General features: G+C 46.3%; 1 protein-coding gene across 1 annotated transcript in view; it reads right to left on the reverse strand.

Annotated features, from left to right (window-relative positions):
* The window catches only part of LOC140368792 (zinc finger MIZ domain-containing protein 1-like), a 64,883-nt gene extending 53,947 nt beyond the window's left edge, over positions 1-10,936 (reverse strand). Inside the window, exon 1 of the mRNA XM_072455850.1 lies at positions 10,820-10,936. Within this exon, the coding sequence (XP_072311951.1) occupies positions 10,820-10,888 (69 nt within the window). The 5' untranslated portion in view covers positions 10,889-10,936. The remainder of the gene's footprint in view (positions 1-10,819) is intronic.
* Positions 10,937-12,029: the final 1,093 nt, after the last annotated feature.

Here is a 12,029-nt window from a genome sequence, read left to right on the forward strand (position 1 = left end):
ATAAACAGACATTTTACAGCATTCAGGTCAGTTTGTGTTTCATTTTCATTTTTTTGGCAAATGTTTTATGCTTTTTAATAGAAAATGTTCAAAAAAAAAAAAAAAACTGACATCAGATCTGAATACTAGTTGTTTTAAGTGTTTTTAACAACGAATAAGTAACAATCCTGAAATTCCAGATTAGAAATGACAATTAATTTGCTTTTTTATTTAAAAAAATTCTAGCCTGAAAATTGTATTTGAGCTTCACAAAAAGTAAAATTGATGTCAAAATATGTTAAAGTATGTAATTTATCTGTAGGGAAAAACATATTCACTGTTCATTAACATTTCTGTACATTTTTTTCCTATAAAACTTTTTTGCTTCATCAAAAACACTGTCTTTTATAACATTTTGAAACAAATGACGTAAAATACAATTGTACTTTAAACACACACGTGTCCCAGTGGTTTTCGTTTGCCAAAACCAGCAGGATTTTTCATATTTTCTAATATTTTGAGGTTAATCCCAATCCCAGTGGAAATTACATTATGTTCTTCTTCACTTTAGCCTTTATTTTGGAATTTTAAACAGTTTTTTTCCCCAAATTTGAAAGGGTCCATCACAGGGAGACAGACTGAATATGAAGGACACAAACTCAACATAGACTTTGTTCGATATTAAGCTTTTACACCTATTTCTTCTTCCATTAAACTTATATTTATTTAGCAAAAATATATTAAAACAACACATCACAATTTTCTGTTTCTAAATGAAACTGTGGGCAAACTGGGACATTTGTTTGGGTTCAGTTGTGTTTCAGTTTTTATTGATTTTTCATGTGATTTTTCATTCTTGTTCTTAAAAAAAGAAAAGAAAAAAAAAAGTTGAACTCATAAAAATTAAATTAAAATAAAATATTGTGATAAAATGTGAATATATGATTATATTTCTGTGATGTATTTTATCTGCATAATAGTGATATATTATCTGCATCATTAGTCTAAGAGAAGAACGGGTGTGTGACAAACTGCATTTGTGAAGGGGTTGTAAAGATGGGCCAAAGGATGTTTACCCTAGGGGGGGTGACAGCCCAGAGGAGTTTGGGTAATGTTTACCCAAGGCTTGATCTCTACGGAAAAATACTAAGTGCCTTGATGTGAGGCTGACCAATGAGAAATGTGACCCGCCTATTCCAGAATATCTAATAAAACCAACCAGCATGGGACAAAACGGGGTGAGACGCGGGGGTGAGACGCAGGAGGGTCAGCCAGGCTCCTTACAACGGCTTGGCTGACACAGTCCCCGCGTTTTCTCCCAAGCTTGCCATACAAATGTCTGATATTTCTGTGTCGTTTCATATTCTAAGTTGAATTGTGTTCTCAATGTGTTACGGAATAGCATCGGTGTTTGTCTAATTCCATGACAAATATACAGAGACTTTGAGGGGTCTTTTATGTGTGCAGAAAAATGACAATAAATTCAGTCTTGATCTTAAAAAAAAAAAAGTAAAATAAAAAGAACCGTCTCTAAATATTCCTAAAATAGATCAAAAACGACATGTTATTTGTGACCGCACATCCGTTATTCCCATATACCGGACCCGTCTCTCTCCCCGTGTTATGTAGCCAGTGTTATTGCTTCGTGAACAGAGGAGGAGGACATTATTCCAGGTTTTGCCCCTCGGCGACGCTCCGGCTTTACCCGACAACAGCCTCCTTCACCTCCGTCACCTCTTTATGTTTCCACGCAGACCGAAGCTACAACCTCTGCAGCGCGGGGACATAGCACAGACCAACGGGAGAGGTCGTCACGGAGCTTTTACCGCTAATATTTAAATGCGTTTCAAATGACGTAACTGCACGGCATATGTGCGCGTGACAGGTTAGACCGCACGTTTCACTAAAATGTCGTGAGCGCATTTAAGTTTAAGATTCTGCTAAAAACGTTTTTCCGTTCAACAGTTTAAAATGTTGATTCTTGAATAAGACAAAAGGTCGAGGTAATTCAGTTCCCGTCATGTCAAAAGTATGGCATTTTCCCATTAATTAAGAGTCATTAAATGCTTTTAACCGTGTGACAATGTACTTGTAATACACAACTGTGCCACCAGAGAGCATGCAAGCGCCTCCATACACCACGTTAGCTGGAACCCTAATAATGGATTTATCTCTGAGCAAACCTGAGTGACACTGCAGTATTTATGGATCATATTCTGGGGTTCATTTCACTCGGATCTCACGATGGTGAAGAGAACAGACTGGATTGGGTGGATTGCCGCAGATGGGAAATTATTGATCTTTTTATAGCTCAGACTCGCAGCTTCAACTGAAACCGACGGTCAAAGAAAATGGTTAAAATGAGCATCTTAACGCCGGGTGTTTTGCGCCAAATGCAAAGGCGGGTTCGGCATGTATTTTCAGAGGGTTAGGTCAGGGTTGCGGATGGTTGCCCGTAGCACCGACTGCGGCCCGTCTTTGACAAACGGCGCTTGGATTCACGCGGGTTTGAGTCCGATTCCCTGGACACACTGCTTTCGGACCACTGCGACATCTGGTAAGTTCTTTCCACAGAACCGCACCCGCCTCGCAGTCGCTGTACACCCGGCTTAATGGCGTTTAACCTCCGTATTTAGTCGAGCAGCGATAGTTTAGTCCACAAACTCATTTATGGCCTTCATCAAGTAAAGATCCAGTCCAGTTTAAGTCCTGGTTTAGGGTGCACGTTCAAGGACAAGATCAGACCTAAACCTGGACAAGATCAGACCTAAACCTGGACAAGATCAGACCTAAACCTGGACAAGATCAGACCTAAACCTGGACAAAGATCAGACCTAAACCTGGACAAGAGCAGACCTAAACCTGGACAAGATCAGACCTAAACCTGGACAAGATCAGACCTAAACCTGGACAAGATCAGATCTAAACCTGGACAAGATCAGACCTAAACCTGGACAAGATTAGACCTAAACCTGGACAAGATCAGACCTAAACCTGGACAAGATCAGACCTAAACCTGGAGTAGAACAGACCTAAACCTGGACAAGATCAGACCTAAACCTGGACAAAGATCAGACCTAAACCTGGACAAAGATCAGAACTAAACCTGGACAAAGATCAGACCTAAACCTGGACAAGATCAGACCTAAACCTGGAGTAGAACAGACCTAAACCTAGACAAGATCAGACCTAAACCTGGAGTAGAACAGACCTAAACCTAGACAAGATCAGACCTAAACCTGGACAAAGATCAGACCTAAACCTGGACAAAGATCAGACTTAAACCTGGACAAAGATCAGACTTAAACCTGGACAAGATCAGACTTAAACCTGGACAAAGATCAGACCTAAACCTGGACAAAGATCAGACTTAAACCTGGACAAGATCAGACTTAAACCTGGACAAAGATCAGACCTAAACCTGGACAAGATCAGACCTAAACCTGGACAAGATCAGACTTAAACCTGGACAAAGATCAGACCTAAACCTGGACAAGATCAGACCTAAACCTGGACAAGATCAGACCTAAACCTGGACAAGATCAGACCTAAACCTGGACAAGATCAGACCTAAACCTGGACAAAGATCAGACCTAAACCTGGACAAGATCAGACCTAAACCTGGACAAGATCAGACCTAAACCTGGACAAGATTAGACCTAAACCTGGACAAGATCAGACCTAAACCTGGACAAGATCAGACCTAAACCTGGACAAAGATCAGACCTAAACCTGGACAAGATCAGACCTAAACCTGGACAAAGATCAGACTTAAACCTGGACAAAGATCAGACCTAAACCTGGACAAGATCAGACTTAAACCTAGACAAAGATCAGACCTAAACCTGGACAAGATCAGACCTAAACCTGGACAAGATCAGACCTAAACCTGGACAAAGATCAGACCTAAACCTGGACAAGATCAGACTTAAACCTAGACAAAGATCAGACCTAAACCTGGACAAAGATCTGACCTAAACCTGGACAAGATCAGACCTAAACCTGGACAAAGATCAGAACTAAACCTGGACAAAGATCAGACCTAAACCTAGACAAGATCAGACCTAAACCTGGACAAGATTAGACCTAAACCTGGAGTAGAACAGACCTAAACCTAGACAAGATCAGACCTAAACCTGGACAAAGATCAGACCTAAACCTGGACAAGATCAGACCTAAACCTGGACAAGATCAGACTTAAACCTGGACAAAGATCAGACCTAAACCTGGAGTAGAACAGACCTAAACCTGGACAAGATCAGACTTAAACCTGGACAAAGATCAGACCTAAACCTGGAGTAGAACAGGACCAAACCACGTCCAAATCACTAAAAATGGGCTCCGTTTAGGACCTAATAATGAGCGTGAATGCCCCTTTTCTAATCAGATTAGGGCCAATACGAGGTCGGCAAACTTGAATAGGACGAGCGTCCACCCTCTCCGAGCGCCGGGGCAGAGCGCGGACACTTGGCGCTCCCGTCAGAAGTGATTACAGCTCTGACCACTCCGAACAATGAATCCCCGACGGAGGCACCGTCACCGGGAGAGGTCTTGGCACGCGCCGCGGCACAGATGTTCCACCCGGCCGCGGCCAAGGAACACCAATCACAGCCCAACCAGGGCCAGAACCAGGGGCCAGAACCACCCAGGGGCCAGAAGCAGGGCCAAAGAGGGCTGGGCACCAGCCTCTCCACCTGCCCACGCTGCCGCCGGAGGGGAAACTATAGGCGTCTGGGCATTTCAAAGTGTCTGTATGTTGCATAGGTTGAAAATAATGTTTGGAAGAGTGGCCGGGGCTTGTTTAGTTGTTAAAAAGCTCGACAGGTTTAGATTCAGGCCTGTCACGACTTGAAAATAAAACTGAAACTAAAAACAGAAGAAAAAAAACAAAAGCTTTTCGAAACGGTCGAATTTTGGCTTTTCCTGTAACGTTTCTCAGATTTATTTGATAAAAAAAGTGCCGTTTGTCACCAGAAAAGTGACATAAAACACCTTTAAATGTCATTATCAAGCAATTTAATGACTTGAAATGTGATTTATTTTTTTTCAAATGTCAAAAAATATGTGAGGAAATCTGAAATCAGGTCTTGTTCGACGTTATACATTCAAATCCCATTCAAATATGTAGAGGACGTGTGGAGATATTCTTAAGACAGAATATCACGCAGGCTGAATCTTAGCTCGGAAACAAACAATTAAATGATAATCAAACACCTGTCACCGCGACTAATTAGTTTCCGTGCGGATTTGAGCGGCTGAGATTTCTTTCAAAGGGAAAAGATGAGTTTGTGAGTGATTGAATGGGCCGAGCTGCCACAGACATTTACAAAAGGCTAAACTGTTATATTCAAAGCACATTCATTGTCCACGACTCTAAGCTGCTTTGTACGAGCGGGATTTGAGTGAATTGACTCAAACATTAGACGCTATTCTTACTGCGTATTATCTGGGAATTGGGACTAATTGATATTCAAGCGATGATCGAGTGTGAAATTGTTTAAAACACTTTTTTATTCAACTACAAACTGCTGCGGCTACAGTTTTATTTGCTCAGGCTTAGTTTTTGGCTGATGTTTGTGTGTATTTTTTGGGGGAATCGACTCCTTGAACCGACACCTTAACGTGGTGGAGGGGTTTGAGTGCCCGAATGATCCCGGGAGCTATGTTGTCGGGGGCTTCATGCTCCTGGTAGGGTCTCCCAAGGCAAACAGGTCCTAGGTGACGGGTCAGACAAAGATCGGTTCAGAAGCCTCTTATGACGACGACACAATCAAGGCAGTTCACGTCGCCCGGATCGGCGTCACCGGGGCCCCATCCTGGAGCCAGGCCTGGGATGGGTGCTCCATGGCGAGCGCCTGGTGGCCGGGTCTTACCCCACGGGGCCCGGCCGGGCACAGCCCGAAAGAGCGACGTGGGGCCGCCCTCCCGTGGGCCCACCACCCGCAGGAGGATCCATAAGGGGCCGGTGCAGAGAGATCTGGGCGGCAGTCGACGGCAGGGGCCTCGGCGACCAGATCTCCAGACACAGAGACTAACTCTGGGGACATGGAATGTCACCTCGCTGGGGGGGAAAGAGCCTGAGCTTGTGCGGGAGGTTGAGCGATACCGACTAGATATAGTCGGCCTCACCTCCACGCACAGTTTGGGCTCTGGAACCCATCTCCTCGAGAGGGGCTGGACGCTCCACTTCTCTGGTGTTGCCCGCGGGGAGAGGCGGCGGGCTGGTGTGGGCTTGCTGATAGCCCCTCAGCTCAGCCGCCACGTGTTGGAGTTTACCCCGGTGAACGAGAGGGTCGCGTCCCTCCGCCTTCGGGTGGGGGACAGGTCTCTCACTGTTGTGGCGGCCTACGGGCCGAACAGCAGTGCAGAGTACCCGGCCTTCTTGGAGTCCTTGGGAGGGGTACTGGACAGTGCACCGACCGGGGACTCCGTTGTTCTACTGGGGGACTTCAACGCCCACGTGGGCAATGACAGTGACACCTGGAGAGGGGTGATCGGGAAGAACGGCTTCCCCGATCTGAACCCGAGCGGTGTTCAGTTATTGGACTTCTGTGCTAGCCACGGATTGTCCATAACGAACACCATGTTCAAGCACAAGGGTGTCCATCAGTGCACATGGCACCAGGACACCCTAGGCCGGAGGTCAATGATCGACTTAGTTGTCGTGTCATCAGACCTCCGGCCGCGTGTCTTGGACACTCGGGTGAAGAGAGGGGCAGAGTTGTCAACCGATCACCACCTGGTGGTGAGTTGGATCCGCTGGCGGAGGAGGAAGCCGGACAGACTTGGCAGACCCAAGCGCATTGTGAGGGTCTGTTGGGAACGTCTAGTGGAGCCCTCTGTCAGTAGGGTATTCAACTCGCACCTCCGGGAGAGCTTCTCCCATGTCCCGGGGGAGGCTGGGGACATTGAGTCCGAGTGGACCATGTTCTCCGCCTCCATTGTTGATGCGGCTGCTCGGAGCTGTGGTCGCAAGGTCTCCGGTGCCTGTCGTGGCGGCAACCCCCGAACCCGGTGGTGGACACCGGAAGTAAGGGATGCCGTCAGACTGAAGAAGGAGGCCTATCAGGCCACTCTGGCTTGTAGGTCTCCGGAGGTCATCGACGGGTATCGGCAGGCCAAGCGAGCCGCGGCTCGTGCTGTCGCAGAGGCAAAAACCCGGGCCTGGGAGGAGTTCGGGGAGGCCATGGAGGAGGACTATCGGTCGGCACCAAAGAAATTCTGGCAAACCGTCCGGCGCCTCAGGAAGGGGAAGCAGTGTCTCACAAACACCGTTTACGGTGCGGGTGGAGGCCTGCTGACCTCGACTGGGGATGTCGTCGGACGGTGGAAGGAATACTTTGAGGATCTCCTTAATCCCTCAGTCACGTCTTCTGAAGAGGAAGTAGAGACCGGGGACTCGGAGGCTGGCTCATCCATCACCCAAGCTGAAGTCACTGAGGTTGTCCGCAAACTCCTCGGTGGCAGGGCTCCGGGGGTGGATGAGATCCGCCCTGAGTATCTAAAGTATCTGGATGTTGTAGGACTGTCTTGGTTGACACGTCTCTGCAACATCGCGTGGCGTTCGGGGACCGTGCCTCTGGACTGGCAGACCGGGGTGGTGGTCCCTCTGTTCAAGAAGGGGGACCGGAGGGTGTGTTCCAACTAAAGAGGGATCACACTCCTCAGCCTCCCGGGTAAGGTCTATTCCAAGGTACTGGAGAGGAGAATCCGACCGATAGTCGAACCTCGGATTCAGGAGGAGCAGAGTGGTTTTCGTCCCGGTCGTGGAACACTGGACCAGCTCTATACCCTCCATCGGGTGCTCGAGGGTTCATGGGAGTTTGCCCAACCAGTCCACATGTGCTTTGTGGATCTGGAGAAGGCTTTTGACCGTGTCCCTCGGGGTGTCCTTTGGGGGGTGCTCCGGGAGTACGGGGTCCGGGGCCCTTTGCTCAGGGCTGTCCGGTCCCTGTATGACCGGAGCAGGAGCTGTGTTCGCATTGCCGGCAGTAAGTCAGACCTGTTCCCAGTGCATGTTGGACTCCGCCAGGGCTGCCCTGTGTCACCGGTTCTGTTCATAATTTTTATGGACAGAATTTCTAGGCGCAGTCAGGGGTCGGAGGGGGTCCGGTTTGGGGACCACAGGATCTCATCTCTGCTGTTTGCAGACGATGTTGTCCTGATGGCTCCATCAAACCCGGACCTGCAACATGCACTGGGACGGTTTGCAGCCGAGTGTGAAGCGGCTGGGATGAGAATCAGCACCTCCAAATCCGAGGCCATGGTTCTCGACCGGAAAAAGGTGGCTTGCCCTCTCCAGGTGGGTGGGGTGTCCTTGCCCCAAGTGGAGGAGTTCAAGTATCTCGGGGTCTTGTTCACGAGTGAGGGAAGGATGGAGCGTGAGATCGACAGGCGGATCGGTGCAGCGGCTGCAGTGATGCAGTCGCTGCATCGGACCGTTGTGGTGAAGAGGGAGCTGAGCCGAAAGGCAAAGCTCTCTATTTACCGGTCGGTCTACGTTCTGACCTCACCTATGGTCATGAGCTTTGGGTAGTGACCGAAAGAACAAGATCGCGGATACAAGCGGTCGAAATGAGTTTCCTCCGCCGGGTGGCTGGGCGCTCCCTTAGAGATAAGGTGAGGAGCTCGGCCACACGGGGGGAGCTCGGAGTAGAGCCGCTGCTCCTCCACGTCGAGAGGAGCCAGCTGAGGTGGCTCGGGCATCTGTTCCGGATGCCTCCTGGGCGCCTCCCTCGGGAGGTGTTTCAGGCATGTCCCACCGGGAAGAGGCCCCGGGGAAGACCCAGGACACGCTGGAGAGACTATGTCTCTCGGCTGGCCTGGGAACGCCTCGGGATCCCCCCGGAGGAGTTAGAGGAAGTGTCTGGGGAGAAGGAAGTCTGGGAGTCCCTGCTCAGACTGCTGCCCCCGCGACCCGGCCCCGGATAAAGCGGCAGAAGAAGAAGATGGATCGACTCCGTATCGGGTTTTTTCCCCCAGTTTGTTCTAATCCTAAACCAGATTTGTCTTTTTGATCAGACAAATGAGTGAAAATGGAAATGGACAAGCAATTAGGCAACAATCAAATATGGCTGTATGTTTACACGATCATGAGCATCAGTCCGGATCATGTTATTGTATTAGTTTTTACAAAAGTGAAATGTTTTTGGGTGATTTGTCCTGTAGTGGCCAATTTTATGATGACTTAATAAAGGTGTTTATTTTATTTTATTTATTTATTATATTGTATTTATTTTGTGTATTTAATTTAATTAATTCATTAATTTAAAGGTGGTATGGACGATTTTTTTCAGCAAATTTTTGATCATATTTCCTCGTGGCGTGGATAAATCATTTGTCCTGCCACGTATCAATCATAAAACGCACCTATCGCTCACCTGCAGCCGCGTCAGGCTCGTCCCCACGTTTCCGAGGGCTTAAGCGCATGGATCTATCATAATATAGTTCCCTCAGTGTACGGGGCAAAATGAAGATGGAGAAAGACTGTTCGAGCAGAAGCAGAAGTGGACAGAAATCTACGGGAGACGAGAGATGCGATGCGATCCGTTGCGCTAATAAACAAACGCACGTGTGTGTTGTATCAGTCCACACGGGGGAGTGGCATGTGCACTTCCACCTGCGTTCTCAAATCGCCAAAAAATCGTCCATACCGACTTTAATAGATTTTATTTATTAGATTTATTTCATGCATTTAATTTAATGTATTATTTATTTATTTTAATCTTTTTTTTTATTGTATATTTTTCATTATTATTATTTTTATTTACTTTATTTGGATAGCATTTTTCTAAACAAAGTTACTTCGCAGTACAATTAAAAGCTCAAAAACAAGATCCAATATAATAATTATAATACTACAGGCCAAAACTGCAAATATAAGACCTGAAATCTGCATTTAGTCCATCACAAGTTGCATTAGTCGACTCATTATTTGATTTCGATTGTAAGGATTTCTATGGGACGACAGAAGGAAGGACAGGAAGCAGGAAGCAGGAAGCAGGAAGCAGCAAGCAGGAAGCAGCAAGCAGGAAACAGCAAGCAGGAAACAGCAAGCAGGAAGCAGCAAGCAGGAAGCAGCAAGAAGGAAGCAGCAAGCAGGAAGCAGCAAGCAGGAAGCAGCAAGCAGGAAGCAGCAAGCAGGAAGCAGCAAACAGGAAGCAGGAAGTAGGAAGCAGGGAGCAGCAAGCAGGAAGCAGCAAGCAGGAAGCAGCAAGCAGGAAGCAGGAAGCAGCAAGCAGCAAGCAGCAAACAGGAAGCAGGAAGTAGGAAGCAGGAAGCAGCAAGCAGGAAGCAGGACACAGCAAACAGGAAGCAGGAAGCAGCAAGCAGGAAGCAGCAAGCAGGAAGCAGGAAACAGGAAGCAGCAAGCAGGAAGCAGGAAGCAGCAAGCAGGAAACAGGAAGCAGCAAGCAGGAAGCAGGAAGCAGGAAACAGGAAGCAGCAAGCAGGAAGCAGGAAGCAGGAAGCAGGAAGCAGCAAGCAGGAAGCAGGAAGCAGCAAGCAGGGGGTGAGACCTCGGGATTTGGGGATTTAGGAGTGAATTGTAAATCTTCCTTTTACTTATAAATACACCGTTTCCTCGTCCTTTGCAGTATAAAAAGTACAGTGTAGTCGTGCGAGTGCAGTATAATTCAGATACACGCTCGGATCACAGAGATACTGCAGCGTTTTCAGAGCTTTCGCCGGTTTTAGTCGACGAAATCAATCGGCAGACCGCGTTTCCGGACGTGTTCGAGCGTTTTCAGGGGTTTCCGAGCGTTCGCGGGCGTTTCTGGGCGCGGCCTTGCGTGCGTTTGCGGGCGCGGCCTTGCGTGCGTTTGCGGGCGCGGCCTCGTACCTGTTTGATGCAGAGCAGGCGGTCGTTGGTCTGCTGGATGTGGCGGTCCATGGAAGGGAGAGAGTTCATGATGTCGTCCCTCGGCAGGCTTCACCTCTCTGCCATCAACCTGCAGCACAGAGCGACCGTTCAGGCTCCAAAGAAACTAAACACAGTCTAAAAGTGTCGGAGAGGACGTGTTAAAGCTTTAGTACGGGACATTCTGTGAGTAAATGAGTGACGTTTGTGTTTTTCACCCAAGAGTTGAGGGTAAAAGCAGCACTTTGTGAAAAAATGAGACAACCGTGCGCCGTCTGCAGCTAATAATACAGTATTTTGTTACATGTCAACCAGGAAGTGAGAGTGAAAAGCAGCGCTCTGATTGGCTGTGCTTGGGCGGTCCACCCCGGTTGAGCGATGGGGAGGAGTTAGATTCAAACACCCACTTCCTGCTTTAACATGAAGAGATGATTTAATAAGCATTTATTTCTTTAAAATATGAATTGTATTATTTGTACTAAAGGTTTGTCAATAAATTAAAAAATATATATAAAAAGGAAAACGAATAACAATAAAAAAATACAAATAAATAAAATGATAAAAATAAATAAATAAAAAGATAAAAGTAAATAAGTAAAACGGGAAAAATATTAAAAATAAAGACAAAAATAAATAAAGATAAAAAATAAAAAAGATAAATAAATAAAGATACAAATAAATTAATAAAACGATAAAAATAAAGAAAACAATAAAAATAAATAAATAAAACAATATAAATAAAACGATAAAAATAAATTAATAAAACAAAATAAATAAATCTATAAAAATAAATAAATAAAAATATAAAAGGAAATAAATAAAACGATAAAAATAAATAAAAAGACTAAAACAAAGATCTTTTTTTTTTTTGAATAAATAAATATAAATAAAAAACGAGAGCTGGGCAGGGCCATAGAGAACTCAGAATAAAATTAGACAGTAAAACGGTGGTATATTATGGGGGGAAATAAGGTTAATTCAAACCCTAACTTTAACCTGAATCCATGCAGTATGTCATCAATGGAATAATTTATCCTTCTCTTTTCCATCCGTCTTTCCTCCTCTAAAACTAAACCCCTGACGCAGCAGTATTGATCCGAGGCCGCAGTCTTTACCAAACACTTATTTCACACTGCGATGATTGTTCACAGACAAAAGCACTGCCATCCCACATTATCTGGTGTTAAAACTA

This window comes from Eucyclogobius newberryi, unplaced genomic scaffold (assembly GCF_026437365.1).
Source record: "Eucyclogobius newberryi isolate DKJ021-1_F unplaced genomic scaffold, fEucNew1.0.hap1 SCAF_20, whole genome shotgun sequence".
NCBI classification, from domain to species: domain Eukaryota; kingdom Metazoa; phylum Chordata; class Actinopteri; order Gobiiformes; family Gobiidae; genus Eucyclogobius; species Eucyclogobius newberryi.